The sequence below is a fragment of the Corapipo altera genome, unplaced genomic scaffold (genome assembly GCF_003945725.1).
Source record: "Corapipo altera isolate COAL_440 unplaced genomic scaffold, ASM394572v1 100, whole genome shotgun sequence".
Lineage (NCBI taxonomy): Eukaryota > Metazoa > Chordata > Aves > Passeriformes > Pipridae > Corapipo > Corapipo altera.
In genome coordinates this window covers 294019-309134 of record NW_020884952.1, presented here as the reverse complement: position 1 = coordinate 309134, position 15116 = coordinate 294019, and the positions used below count along the sequence as shown (strand labels likewise).

Genomic DNA, 15116 nt, shown 5'->3' with positions numbered 1-15116 from the left:
CTGGGAAAAGAAACCAAAGGGACTACGACCGCTTCCTCCTTCACACTCCTCTCCCTTAACCTGCTTATTCCAGCACGGTCATCCTCCACAGACCCGTCTGGATGGGCTATGTGGCTGGAGAGGGATTTTGTTGGTAGAGAGGGAGCACTCGGGATTGTTTTCAGGCGCTTCTCTCAGTTCCCCTTCGATGCCGAGTGCTCGGCGCAGGGCAGGTCTCTCTTTCACCGCCGCCCGTCGGTGATCACAGGGGGTTTCAGGGAGAATAAAATGCAGAGGCAGCAAAGGGATCCGAATGTTGCTTCTCCATTTTATTCTCTCTGCAGACAGGCTGGATCCAGCGACATCACAGGTTGTCATTAACCTGCGCGGCTGAGCGGGAGAAACGAAGGGAGCAACGGGGAGGGGAAAAAAAACATAAGCCAGAAGACTTTGAAACCTTCACCTTCTCGATGATTTTAGGTCGGCCCTGAGACTGCGGGGCTGGGATAGGAGTGGGACTGGCTTGTTCCCAGCCACATGTCTCTCACATCGCCCTGACCCTAAGAGCAGATCTCCTGTCGCGGCGACTCAAGCAGCGTTGACAAGCCGGTACCTTACGGGCTCCCATCCTACAGCTGTTTCTCGCTCGTTATCTCCTCCCTCGGCCCTCAGGGTGGAGGTTCAACCTTCAGCTCCCTTTCCCCCATTTCCCTGTGCCTCTTTTTTAACTTTCAGAAAACACTGACACTTTCTACGTTACTTTTGGCCCGCCACACAGTTTCGGTGACCTTCAAAACTCAGCTCAGAGCAGAACGAGGTTTTGGCCGCATTTTCCGGTGTTGCCTGACCCAAAGCTTCAGGAATGTGATAAGAAAGTTGAGTTCTGAACCGAGCTGCCGATAGTGAGGTCTCTTTAATTAGGGCGTTATCAGAACCAGTCCTGATTAAAATGTGCTGAAAATAATTGAAAGTTGTACATCTGTTGAAGAACGGGGCCCGCTGGAGGCATCCAGTTGTTGGAGGAGCCCAGCTGGATGAAAGGCAAAGGAGAAGAAGAAAACTGGGCAGAGATTTCAAAGCCTTAGTTTCCTAACCCCCACCCCATCCCAGACTTGGCAGAAATGTCATCGCAGAGCCAAGGTAGCGTCTTTCCCACGGTCGGAGGAACCGTCTAAAAAAAAAAAAAAAAAAAAAAAAGAGGAGTTCAACCTTGAGGAAAGCCAAAGCAAGAACATTTTATCCACCCACAAAAAGAAAAAAAAAATAATAAATAAAAAAAAGCAAACACCCTTGCCGAATTCCTCCTTGTCGAAGTAGGAGCACCCTCTCTGCGTGCCGCCGAAAATAATTGTGGCTAAGCCGCAGTGCTGCACGTGTGGGGAGGGAAATCCGAGCCGGGGGGATCCCCCAAGGCCCGCATCGAGGCAACTCGGCCTGGCAGAGCCCGGCAAGGAGCCGGACCACAGTCCCTGTTCCCAGCCACGGAGCGTTCCCCAGGCTCCTGCGGGGCCTCGGTGCCCAGGGCCGGGGAGGTGCAGAGGTGTCAGCCCCTCTGCCCCGGCTCTCCGGGCACGCACAGGTGCGGGGGTGTGCGGGGCTGATGGTGCCGCGGGCCAAGCACCGCCCGCAGGGCGCCGAGCCCGAGTAAAGCCCAGTGTAGTTTAACCCAGCTTTGGTGGGTTAAAGGCTCCGTTTCTCCTCGGGGAGGTTAAACCCGGGCGATGGTGGTTAAGCAGGATGGCGCAGGGTCGCAGCTGTTTTGTCCCTGGCTAACGCAGGGCCGAATTTATTTCCCTCACCCTTCCCTCCATCTTCTCGTGGCTATTTCGGCCCAGCGATTACAAATCCTCTCCGATGTCTAAAATCCTTTCAGATATCTTTTAAAACTCCCCGGCAGAGCTCTTGTCCCGGCGGGCTCTGTGCCGCTCCCCTCCCATCCCGCAGCCGGAGCCTGGGACCCCGCGGGACATGGAGCTGCTCCGGGACCTCGGCGAGGCCGCGCCTCTCCCCAGCTCCAGGGATGCTGCCAAGCCGGGACCGGCAGCAGGGCTCTGCGGTTTCCGACGTTGGATCCCGGCGCCGGGCGGACCCCGGGGGCAGGGGCAGGGGGTCGAGTGCAGCAGAGCGGTGGCATCGCGACTGCGACCCGGCACTGGGGGGGGGGGGGGGGGCCCGTGTGCGGCCGCGCTGCCGAACAACCCCTTCCCCTCCACCGCCACTGCCTCTCCTCGCTACAAACATCGCTCCGGAGCGCCTCAGCGGCCAGCATCGAGCGCGTCCGTCCGGCCTCGGCCTCCGCTCTGCCCCGTGCCCTGCCGCCAGCGAGCGCGGAAAGCCCGAACCGGGGATGGTCAGCCCCAGCCGTGGGTACGCGGTTGACCCCGCGGCGCGCAGCAAGCCCGAGCTGCGAGCTGCCAAAAGCAGCGAGACGCCGGCGACTCATCCCGCTCTGGTCGAGCCACTCACACCCTCCCTGTCCCCTGTCCCCCGGGTTTCGAGGCCACCACAGCCTCACTCCCCTCGGTCAGACTCTCCCGGCGCCTCGCCCGGGGCCGGGGAGTGCAGGGCAACTCACGACATCCCGCGGCTCCGGGGCCAGCTGAAGGAGAGGGAACAGGACCCGAAAAGTCTCGGGCTAGCTCCCCTCAGGCTGTCTGTCCCCTTTTCCCTTCTTTCTCGCGTTTGCACCCACAGATATTTATACTGCAGCCACTAGAAGAAAAACGATTAGGTGCTGATCCCGGTGCCACAGGCAGATGACCTGTTCAGCCCACGGGAGTTTCTCAGGGCGGCGCAAACACCGGGGACCGCAGAGAGCTACCGCGCAGCCCGTCCTGGAGATGCTGACAAGAAACGACGAGGTGGCCCTATTTGTGCACTCCGGCCCGGGGGCTTTCAGCCCTCCCGAGGTCAATTCGACAAGGGGCTTGAAAACACTAACGTGCGGACGGCGCTTTTCGGATTCAGGAGGAGGTTTGGAGGTACACCCCCCCCACACACACACAGCATCACCCCCAAGATATGTAGAGGGAATTGTCTCGGGCCACCGGCCCCACCTCCATTCCAGGACTTGCGCTGTCTCCGGCCCGAACAAACCTTTGCAAAGGAGAGAGGCTGCTCCAACCCGGCCAGGGGGCCTGGGGGCTCCAGCCGCCTGGCAGAGCCATCCACTGCCCCACGGGAGGGGTGGGGGGGGGAGCAAATCGTGGCTCCTAAAGCTCCCCGGAGCGACGTGGCTGCCGCACAGGGAGGGAAGGGAGGCAGGGGGAGGCTGGCTCGCCTGACCCGGCTCGGCTGCCGCGGAGACTGAGCTTGCTGTTTACATCAGGCGCGGCCCGGCCCGGCCCGGCTGAGCGGGAGCCTCCGGGGGCCGCCCCCCGAGCCCGGGGCGCCCGGCAGCGCGGCCCTTACCCTGGTTGCGGATCGCTTGCTGGCTCTCCAAGCAGTTGGGCAGGTAGGGCCCGTTGGGGAACATCCGAGCCTGGCCCGAGGGCGGCTGGCTGGGCGGCGGGGCGCCGAAGGGCCCGTAGCGGCAGGCGCCGGCCGTGCCCGTGAACTGGCCGGAGAAGTGGACGGTGAAGGCGCTCAGGTATTGCTCCTCGTGCGGGTCCGACCCGTTCCAGCTCGGCTCCTGCTTGATGAAGGAGTGCGGCCCCAGCGAGCCGTAGGAGGCCCCCGGGGGGAAGTCCAGGACGGGCGCCCACTGCGCCGCGCTGCTCACCGGCATGGTGCAGCTGCTGTTGCCCGGCAGGGAGGGCACGGAGGGCAGCAGCGCGTTGAGGTCTCGGACGTCGGAGCCCATCTGCTCGCAGACCTTCTGCCTGCCGCCGGGCAGCCAGTCTCCCCCCGGGCCGCACTTGTTCCAGGACACCTGGCCCCTGCCCGCCAAGCCGGAGGCCGGCTCCGGCTGCAGGCACCAGGCCGAAGAGCTCAGCCCTTTGGGGGAAGTTTGCTCCGCGACGCAGCTCCCCGGGTCCAGCCCTGCGGGAGCCGGCAGCAGCGACAGGGAAAGGTTGTTCTCCAGGATCGCCTCCGGGGTTGCACCCGCTCGCAGCGCAGGGCAGGGTGGGGTGTGCCCGTGTCTGTGTGTCCGCGTGTGTGGCGCGTCTGTCTGCGCGTGTGTCCGCCTGTCCGTGCTAGGGGGGCACAGCCGCCTCGCACGCCTCACCTCGGATGCCTGCTCACCCTCAACTTTGCAAAGCTCAAATAGAGGCGCTTGCAGGGGAGGAGGAGTCAGCACGGCGATCCTCCATTCACACAACCTCCGCCGAGGGGCTGCCCACAGCCCGCTCTGCTGAACCCAGCCGGACAGACACGCGGGGGGGAGGGGGGAGACGAGGAGAGCCGGGGATGGAGGGGGAGAGGTGACTGTGGGAGAATATATCTCCCCTACGCATCACTCCCACCCTTCTTCTGGTGCAAGCGCCACTAAATCTCACCCTAACGTCCCTTCGCTTTGGGAGAGACTTGCAAGATTGTTAGAAGGATCCAGGTGGCCAGTAAGTACGTGCTGGATGACTTCCCCCGCCAGCTCCGTGCATGTCCGTGGGGACTCCGGAGGGCAGTGGGGTCGCAGGCCCCGGGGACCGCCCGGGGAAGCCTCCGCCCTTGCGGGAGCCAGGGGAAGTGACACAGCCCGTTGCGGGCGGACCCCGTTCCTGCGAGGGGAAAGTGTCTTTCCAGGTGCCTCTCTCCCGCTACGGGAGGAACCTGCGTCTCCACGAGCTCCTGCGGGGTCCGGGCTGCCTGCCCGTGGTCCCGCCCCGCACACCGGGTGTTCCCTGTCCCTGGAGGCGCAGGGCCGGCCGTGCCATGGCAGCGAGGGCTCCGCCGGCGAGGGGAGGGGTGGGCGCCCTTTGCAAGGGGACCGGGATCGGCGTGTGCCCAGTCCTGTCCCTGACCCTCCGACCTATCTGTACGTGAGAGGGAAGGAAGGGCTGGGCAGGCGGGGGAGGATGGCAGCGCTGTGAGCAACCTGTTTTTGAGAGATTCACCTGGCACTGCTCCTGGGAAGCCCCGGAGTCTCTCTTTCCTCCCCAGTCTCCTGGACAGCAGCTCCTCAGCGCGCATTCCTGGGCAGCGGCGGCGGCGGGAGGGCCCCCGAGGGCACCTTACACGTTATCCCCGGACGGTCCTTCCTCCCAGGAGACACGGCGGGTTTCGGGCCGACCCTGGCAGCGAGGGGTGCCACGATTCTGGCGGTGCGGGAGCCCACCTAGACCGACTGTCCCGGCAGGAAGCCCCCGGGAAGGGCGGCAGAGCCTGCCGGGACCCGGGGCAAAGGCGAGCCCGCAGCCCCTCTCGCCCCCGCGGGACACGCTCTCACTAAAGGCAAGAAGAGGGATCCTGCCGCCTTCCTTTGGAACTACTAATTAAAAATCAGCCGGGGTGGGGGATGTTGCTTCTACGAGCACACGTGGGACAGCTCCCGAGGGCTGGCCCCGGCGCAGGGCACTCGCCAAGTACCAGACCCGCCGCTCTGTCCCTTGCGCATCGTCCTCGGCCGCTTTTAAACCGCGGCACCGCAGATGCCTCCGGGGTCTTTTCCCCCCGCAGAGCCGCGTCCTCCCCGCACCTCACCCCCCTCTGCAGCGAAAGCAGTGACAGCGACGCCGTGAACGCTTACCTGCCGCAGGACAGACCGACCCTCTTGTCTTCCCGGTGATAACACTTTCGGTGTTTCCTTCCCGCCGCGGCACCAAAGGTTACCGCCAGCATCGCCAATTTTGAAGCGATGTTTTAAGATTCAAAGGGTAAATTCTAGAGCAAAATAAATCAAAATAGGTCGTTATTGGTGTAGCCAAGTATAATTTCATATTCTCTTAAAACTAATTAACCGTAACAGTCGGATTTTGTTATTAGTGAAATTATTTTTTCACAAACTATCTGCAGATAATTTCCCTTAAAAATCTCTCTTTTGATGCATAAATCTACTTATTACAGAAATCTACCTGTAACGTAAGTGCGAAAGATTCATTGACTATCTCTGCCGATAGTAAATATCCCCTAAGCTTAGAGGATCTGCCGCTTCCTGAGAGTCTTCAGCAAACTAAAGCACCCCCGGATGGCGCTTGTGAAGGCAGCCCATGCCCGTGCGGGGGGACTGCGCTACTCTCGCTGACACTGCCGGCCTCGGCGCTTGCTCCCGCTCTGCCTCCCGCTCTGGCCGCACCGGGGCTCCCGCACACCGCGCTCGCCCCCTGCCCGGTACCCGCAGGGGCCTTGCGGGGCTGCGGGAAGGTGCGGGTGCGGGAAGGGGGCTACTGCTGGGTTTGCTCGTTTCGGTGGCGCACGGAGACAGGAGGTTGGTTGGACTCGATAGCTTAAAGGTCTTTTACAGCCTAAACGATTCTAGGTTCGATTCTATGACCTTCGGCTCTACGATGGACAACGCACACACAGAAATAGAAGTCTTAGGCCAGCGTAAGCAGAGTATTTAATTTCCCACGAAAACTAGACCTCTCTTGGTTAAAACAGAAAAAGTCTTTCCCGCAGTGGGCTGTTTTTCGAACTAGTGTGGGTTTTTTCTCTTTTCTTGAAATAAACTAACTTGATAAATCTTCCTGAAAGGAAAAAAAAATGTTTTCTTGATCGCTTAGGTCTGCCGTTATTCCACCTGGGAGGAAGAACTGCCAAAGCCTTTCCGAATCTTCGCCTCTCTCGCATATCCCAGAGGTGAAACAAGACAACCCCTTGTCCATCAGCGCATCCTCCCTCCCCGCGGCTGCCAGCAGCCCCAGCGAGGATGGGGAAAGCAGCGCTCGGCCGGGGGATTCCTGGGCTGCCAGGTCAGCTCAGCTCAGCCCTGCCCCGGCACCCAGGGCTGCTCAGCCGCGCGGGGAAAGGAGAGAGCCCGGCAGGCGCGTCCCGGGATGTCCTGGGAGAAACCCTCAGCGGTGGAGCCTGAGGAGGGGGAGGAAAGGCCGGACCGTTCTACCCTGGGACGGGCTGGGGACTTTTGGGAAACGGCCAGCGCCACTTCCCGCAGACGTTCCGTTCTAGCCAGCACCAGGGAGAGTGAAAAATCTCCTCTAGCCCAGGTCGGGAGCACTGGCGGCAGGTGCCCTCGGGGGCGCCCCGGCAGCCGAGAGGAGCTGCTCCCCCAGTGCAGGGGACGCTCGCCTGCCTGTTCCCCAGAGATCCCGACCCCGATTCCAATCACATGCGGCGTAAATCTCTCCAAGTCCCGCACACCGGGAAAACCCAGTTGGAAGCAATGGCCGGGGAGAGGTGGCAGTTCTGGGACAGCATCTCCTTTGTCCGTGTCCAGACCCAGGCGGCCCGGAACGTTTTGCCCTCTTTCCTCCAAACACGGCCCTATCCAAATCTGTGACAGGCAGCAATTAGGCTTCATTGTGCTGCCCGTTGTTCCATAGCTATGGTAATTCCTAATAATGCTTAATCTTCGACTGTGCTCGAAGGCGTACTCGACAAGATTAAACAACAGATATTTACCGGAGTAGGAGTATTCTATTGAGAGTCCCACTTGATCCTGGGAAAAACAGGATCGGGAACTTGCTCCAACCTGAGCAGCGCTGAAGCACCTCCCCAGCCGATGTTTTCCCGTTCCGCTTCCCTCCGCCATACTAACCAATTATGGGATCGGTAATTCTTACCACACTTTTACTAAACTCATAAATGATCCCCGCGCGGCTCGGGGGTGGGGGAGACTGACTTAAACAGAGATAAATCCCCAGCCCCTCCACGCCTGCTCACGCCGCTCCCAGCACGCTGGGGGGATCTGTCTGCTTTCACTCAGGGAGCTGATCAGAGTTTGATTATTTAAGCGCCAAGAGCAGCAGAAACAAAGCTGCGAAGCATCTCCAGGAGCGCAGGGCGCGGAGGGGCAGGAACTCATCACCGCGGGCCCGATCCCGCATTCCTCACTGCCGAGCACTGCGGGAGCCGGGATCCGCGGGCAAGGCGGGACCGGCCTTCCCCGTCCGGGCTGACGGGGGCACTGGAACGCTTTCGAGCTGGATAGAGGACATTTTGTTCATCCGGTGAGGGAAATGAGTTTTGGGGTTTTTTGTTTTGTTTTGATGCACAAAGAAGGGAAGATGCGCGACCTCTCCCCGTCCCTCTGCTGACAGGAGCGGGGCACAGGCGGGTCCCTCCGAGGCGGGACCACGGCCCAGCGCGGGGCGGGGCGGGGGGGCAGCGGCGGGGATGGGGAACAGCCCGAGGGGTGCTGAGCATCTCCCTTCGCCCCGGCGAGGGCCGCCCGCCCCTCCAGCGCCGAGCCCGCCGTGCAGCGGCGGCGGGCCGGGCTCGGGCCATTGCCGTCCCGTAAATCTTGGGAGCGCTGGAACTAATTACGGAGAGGATATGTCTCAATTTGTTCCGCATTAGTGCCGCGCCGGGACGCAGGCACCGAGCACGGGAAATTGATGGGCCCGGCCCGGCCCGGCCCCGCCGGGACCGCGGCCCTGACCCCGCGTTCAACCCGCGGGGAGGCCCCGCTCCGCCTCCCGCACCTGCCCCCGGGCGGTGCCCACAGGGCTGCGAGGTGGAGCTTCAGCCAGCGGCGAGGTACCACTCCGACAAATTTATTAGCGTGCTGCTAAGACGAGGCTCAGCGTAAATCACGGGGCTGTATAGGGCCATAAAGCATCCCCCTGTATCCTGCCCCTCGCCGGGGTTCTGGTGAATAGGAGTTCATGGAAAGCCGGGTATCGGTAACATCTTTCAGATCTGGCGTGTGTGACGTTTTTAAAGTCTTAGATATACAATGGGATATACTAAAACTATTACATAGAATTTTTATAGGTATTTGGTACTTACATACAAAAGAAATTTTGGGGGAAATGGTTCCTAGGTAATATGCTCAGTTCTTCACAATACCTCTAATGGCTTTGCAAGTAATAAAATTATTGTTTTGGAGGGGAAAATAATAATATTCTAAAACTTAGTACATTATAAACGGATGTAAGGCAAATGAGATCTAAGGAATTAATTTCTCCCTGGTTCCAGAATGCAGATCCCACTATAAAGGCACACTGAACTCGAAATGTAATAATATAGAAACAAATCAGTGACAATACCTTGCATGGACACCAACTCAAAGAATTCTTTGAGCCACCTGAGCACCACCTTTGAATGTGGGTACACATTACAAACATAAACGAAACATTTATACATTCAAAAGAGAAAGGCTCCAGCTGAAGTGTTACCTGTTGTCCCCAGCCACACACTGCAGTATCCCTGATACTTCATGGGTAAGGAAAGGCAGCACCAGCCTCAGGTCTCACTGACTGTTGGGTATTACAGGATAGGGACAGAAGATGAGTTATCCTTTACCAGTTTCTCCAGCAGACTGTCCATGAACATGTTTTCCTAAACACTAACCATCCATGCCTTTATTTTTCAACTTCATTCTTGAACAAACACACTTTAACAATGCAAGCAACATCCAAATCTCACTTTGCTCTTGCAAAGTCCTTTTGCAGCCCTGTGCAAAGATACTCTCTTGACCAGTCCTCCTCAGAGGGAAACCAGGGGCTCCAGCAAGCTGGTCTGTCTTAGGTGAGGATCTAAACCCCTTTCCACTGGGTTTTGTTCTCATCCTACACACCTCAGAGGAATTCTTCCCTGTAAGCCCTTGACTAAGGGTGCTGTACAGCAAGAGTGGTCCCACTGAAATCATTGCTTAAGGATGTCAGTCCACCAGGACTTGCCCCAGGCAGTGGGAAAAGCCAAGCATGTCCTCTGCCTACAGATATTTGGTGAGTGTAGAAGACAAGCAGTGGGGACAATGTGCCTACTGCCTAAAGCAGAAGAGAAACAAAAGCTCCTGAGTTCTGTCTAATACGTCCTGCATGCTCCAGAGAAATGGAAGAGGTGACAGTAATTTTGCCAGAACAATGGGGGACTCCAGCAGTATTTGTGGAGTGCTTGGAGACCTTGGGTAAGCAAAGAAATGCAGATGGCTGCATCATAGAGCACAGCTCTGTGCGATGTGTCTGTGATGTGACCCGTGAGGGGGTGGCAGGGCTCGAGCTGGAGACGTGTTGCAACACAGTGAGTCCCTCCTCCCAGCCCCATGAGCACAGACCCGCCAACACCCACGGCTCCTTCACAGCCTGGGCAGAGATTCCACTGCCCCCAGTCCTCCAGCACAGCCCTGTAGCTTCCTTAGCAACTGAGCAAACCCAGTCCTTCGTTATCACAGCTACATGGAGGTGCGTGTCTCTTCTCTGTCTCTGGACTACATGTACTGATACGTGTGCATTGCAGCAAAAAGCAAAGGTCATTTTTCTCATCTAGTTGGCTGGAAGCAACGGGCAGCAAAAAATGTAGCTCCAACCGAAACAAAAGTTTTCCCAGTTCTTAATTGTGAGCCTTCCAACTCAATATGTTTTTTTTTTTATTTTGAAACTGAAGCTTTACAGCCAGTCTCTCTCCCTTGTGTAGGTATCACATGCTGTTGTATGGGATGCCTGGTCTGGCCATCTGAAAACTCCATGGCTCCAGGCCATCAGCCCAGCAGAGACCTGCTACAAGCAGAGAAAGAAGCCCTGGTGTCCTCCACAGAATCAAATACAATCCCACCAGGCTATGGAGGTGCCTGCACGGTTCTCATCAGCCTGTCACTGTAGGACTGGGCTGTTTTCACATTTGTGTCTGTCACTGTCCAGCTGCAGCCTCTGCTGACCCCACTGCCACCAACAGACCTGTCTCACAGGGCTCGTGCTGAGAGTGGGACGTGCAGGGACAGTCAGTGACTAAGCTTGCAGGGAGAGGTGAGGGAAGAAAGGAGAGGAGGGAGGGAGCCCACGTGTTGAACTTGCCTTAGAAGTCAAATTTCTTCGTCATGAGACACAGGACATTCTTTTCCCTTCAGATTTTATGTATGTTTGATTCCACTAAATTCATCTGAGTACTGCTCTGACACAGGAATTAAAAGCACTGAGAGTTTGCTGTAGCTATTGAGTCATGGGCGCAGACTGATCAAATCTACCGCTTGTTTTTCCTTCCTGTTACATGAAAGCAGAGTTCAATAAAGTTCAGATCAGAACTGAGACCTACTTTTGTGATGTCTTGACAAACCTTTCTTGAAATATTTAACATGTTAGCTGGAAAGAAAGAAGCACAAAGAAACCCTGTCAACTTGTTATTTATGTTTTTTAAATGAAATAGTGAAAGGAACAAGTAAGCAAGTGTGATTCCTTTCTTTAGATTGCAGTATCATAGATTAATAGCGCTATGAACAGATTTGCAAGTAGCACTATCATGCTAGTCAAGATATTAAAAAAGTTTATGAGCAGTTGCTTAGGAAAAACAAGATAAAGCCTATGGAAATCTGATACTGGTCAATGGTGCATTTATTCAAAACATAATACTCACTTCAAGTCCCCATAAATCCTTTGCAAATGAAACTTCCATTGTGATCACTGTTCCAGATCTAAATGATTTATTTTTTTCCTTTGGTAGACTTAAGATATATCTCAGAATGTACAAGTTATGTACCTACTGATACAGAGTTAATCATGAACCCATGAGATAATAAATACTAAATTCAAATAAGAAGATATTTCAAAGAAGGAGTATCTTTGCAAGAAGATTTTTTCAAAAAATTTATTTATTAGTGGATTAATTTACAGGAAAAATCTTACATTTCTGTGTGATTTGTTTCAAAATTCAGGGCTTCCAACAGTTCCAAACAATTAGTTCTTGGAAGCAGAGCAGACATTGGGTTGTGTGCAGTTTCAAAACTGAGTTTTCAGCACTATTTAGAATCACAGAATGGTTTGGGTTGGAAATGACCACAAAGATTACTTAGTTCCAACCCCCCTCATGGGCAGAGACACCTTCTATTAGACCAGGTTGCTCAAAGCCCTATCCAAGCTGGCCTTGAACACTTCCAGGGATGGGGCAGCCACAGATTTTCTGGTTCCAGGCCTCATCACCATCACAGTAAAGAATTTCTTCCTGATATCTAATCTAAGCCTGTCCTCTGTCAGATTAAAGCCACTCTCCTGTCCTATCACTGCCTGGCTTTGTAAAAAGTCCCTCTCCAGCTGTCACATAACCCCCTTTAGGTGCTGGAAGGCTGTGGGAAGTCTCCCCAGAGCCTTCTCTTTTCCAGGCTGAACAACCCCAGCACTCACAGCCTGTCTCCATAGCAGAGGTGCTCCAGCCCTCTGAGCATCTTTGTGACCTCCTCTGGACTTGATCCAGCAGGTCTGTGCCCTTTTTATGTTGGGGACCCCAGAGCTGGATGCAGTGCTCCAGGTGGGGTCTCACCAGAGCAGAGCAGAGGGGCAGAATCCCCTCCCTCGACCTGCTGCCCACGGTGCTTTGGATGCAGCCCAGGGTACGTTTGGCTTTCTGGGCTGTGAGTGCACACTGATGGCTCTTGTTGAGCTTCTTGTCAACCAAAACCCCCAAGTCCTTTTCCTCAGGGCTGCTCTCAGTCCTGAGTCTCCCCAGCCTCTATCTGTGCTTGGGATTGCCCCAACCCAGGTGCAGGACCTTGCTCTTGGCCCATTGAACTTCCTCAGGTTCCCATGAGCCCACCTCTCCAGCCTGTCTGTGTCCCTCTGGATGGCCTCCCTTCCCTCCAGCAAGTGCCTGCACCACACAGCTTGGTGTTGTCAGCCAGCTGAGGCTGCACTCCATCCCACTGTCCATGTCACTGACAAAGATGTTAAACAGTGCTGTTCCCAATTTATCTCATTGTTTCACCCTGAGGAGCAGCAGCCTTTGCAATATTCTACGTGCATTTGAGGAAACAGTTCTACTGCTTCGAGCAGCTGCTAGGAAACAAAAAATACACTGAAAGGCCAAGCAGAAGAGACCCACCAGGAAAACAGCCTGTCAACCCATTTTTCTAACTCCATGATCTGAGCTCCCCAGTTTATGGAAGCCTCGTGGTCTTCACTACCTCTGGGATTTTGCATGCTTCTCTCCTAATTGTTCAAATCCAAATGGACTCTCAGTTATCAATTTACTCTCAGAACCTCTAGGCAGAAGTCAAAATAAGTTCAGCAAATTGGTTGGATATCAGCTAAAAACACACTTAATTTTTCATCAGATAAACTTCTCTCAGAGGAACTACTGGAGTCAGCTTTAGCCAGACACCAGATCTATAACGAAATAATTCTATGATTGGGTAACATGAACACCTCATAATAGCTACATATGCTTTATCATGGAATGAAAGTTCTTGAATAAGTTCTCTGGCCAAATAAGGATTTCAGAGTATTTAACACTTGAATTATGCTCCACTCCAACATCATCTATCAGTGATATCCATACAGATACTGTGAAGGGCTGGGCCCAGGTTCATGAGGACATGTACAAAGGCATTTGCAATTGCCACCTAATGCATCTTCAGAGATCCTGTTGCCTTGGACAGCTAAATCCAACCTTGCAGTCTCCTGCCCTCAGCATCAAAGAACCAGGATCAGTCTCACCACCACAATAAACACATTTGCATGCACAAGCTCAGAGGAGGTAGGTTTTCTTCAAGATCTGTCATATTATTTAGCAATCCTACCTAAACAAGAAGCCAGAGGCCAGCACACCAGGGATGCTCTGGGCTGCCCAGCAAATCCAAGGAATCCAAAGAACCTCAAACACAGCTGAAAGGTGGGAAGCAGTATCCACTCCTGGATGCCAAGTTATTAGGTGACTACAGAGCTATGCATTGTGGAGCACTGTGAGGCTCTGAACAGTCTTGTACAACTTTTCCCAAATCACAGAAGTCCCCTGGGAAACTTCGGTAATCAAACAAGATCTCGCGGTCAGGAAGCTTTTCTTCATCCAGCCCATTTTATTTCCCCTTCATCTTTCCATCTATTACTCATTACATCCTCCTGCCAAACTCTAAATAATTCTTCTCTCTCTCTCTCATGCTTACATGTTTCAGTTACATATAGACCATCATGTTCTTTCATCCCAGCTTTTCCTATCCTTTATACAGGCTGCACATATTTAGTCCTTTTCATTTTTCCCACTCCTCTGAGCTCCCTCTTAACAGCATCTCTCCTGAACAGAAACACTCCAAATTGAACAAATATTCTGCAAACAATTACATTTGGCAGTCTCTGAATGTAAAGACACACAAACCAATGATTAAATCACCTTGAACAACTGAGTGAGAGTTCAAAGCCATAAAATTGTCAAATCAGGACAGGGAACTTTGGATGACACTGCAAGATCAACTTCACAGGAAGCCCTCAAGTAATGATATATTAAAAAAATGCCCTGGTTTGCTTTACAATCCTTGTCTCAAAGAATGTGTCGTTAGGTACATATTTGCAGGGATTTTTATGTACAAAATATTTTATAAGTGTTCTGCCACTGTGACATCAGGCAGATACTGGTAAGTGCATGTTACCCTTACAATCTCATAATATATTCTTCAAATAAAACATAATGATTATTCCAAGACACTGAAGTTCACGTAAAGGCAATTTTTTTACCCAATTAAATCACTTATTGTTGAGCAAGTCATGTTTAAAACATTATAACACCACTGTGTTCCACACTTGGAGTAACTTGTTTCTATCATCATATCCTGCTCAAAGATCCAGCTTTCACAGTCTGCTAAAAATGTGTGAGTTTTATCCATAAACACGGCAAAGTCATTCCACAAACCAGAGCATATTGAAAAACATACTTTATCTACGTAACTTATGTTTTTTTAAGCTTAGCTCGAAAGACTTCAAGTTTAGCCCTCTGAAGATGCTGAACATGGTAATTTATCTCTTTCAAGCCTGGGACCACTATATATTTGAAATCAGATTTACATCTAGTTAGCAAATACAATTATCTAGATACCCATTTTTGCTAAATTTTGTCAGCTTTATGATGAGACATTGATAATGGTGCATGCTTGTGTAAGGTGACAAAACTGGCACAGAGCCTTGAGCTCAAGAGTCAGATCTTTTTAAAGCAGAAAAGACAGGTAAATTCACTGGAACTAGCAATAACTTCTTTTTTAACCCATGCAAGTTTTCAGGTTTAGAGTAAGCCCTGATGCTTTCTGGGCCCTTGTCCAAAGCATGTGCCAGGACCACTCTAGCAGCACAGTCCATATGGGGCCACTGAAAGCTTTGCCGTGCCTGGGAGAAGGGCGATGGCTGCAGAATTAAGACAGCTCCTATGTGGGAGCTCTCAATGCCTGAGCA

General features: G+C 53.8%; 1 protein-coding gene and 2 long non-coding RNA genes across 5 annotated transcripts in view; 1 reads left to right on the top strand and 2 right to left on the bottom strand.

Annotated features, from left to right (window-relative positions):
* The window catches only part of WT1 (Wilms tumor 1), a 37149-nt gene extending 32900 nt beyond the window's left edge, over window positions 1-4249 (bottom strand). For 2 of the 3 annotated variants that reach the window (XM_027663306.1, XM_027663307.1), the window contains exon 1: window positions 3391-4249. In XM_027663306.1, the coding sequence (XP_027519107.1) occupies window positions 3391-3781 (391 nt within the window). In that variant the 5' untranslated portion in view covers window positions 3782-4249. The remainder of the gene's footprint in view (window positions 1-3390) is intronic. The other variant, XM_027663305.1, reaches the window with a different exon arrangement.
* The window catches only part of LOC113956583, a 14661-nt gene extending 8193 nt beyond the window's left edge, over window positions 1-6468 (top strand). The window contains exons 2-3 of the long non-coding RNA XR_003530888.1: window positions 951-952; window positions 6320-6468. This is a non-coding gene — a long non-coding RNA (uncharacterized LOC113956583). The remainder of the gene's footprint in view (window positions 1-950; window positions 953-6319) is intronic.
* LOC113956581 overlaps window positions 5454-15116 on the bottom strand; it is a 48192-nt gene continuing 38529 nt past the window's right edge. Inside the window, exon 3 of the long non-coding RNA XR_003530887.1 lies at window positions 5454-5739. This is a non-coding gene — a long non-coding RNA (uncharacterized LOC113956581). The remainder of the gene's footprint in view (window positions 5740-15116) is intronic.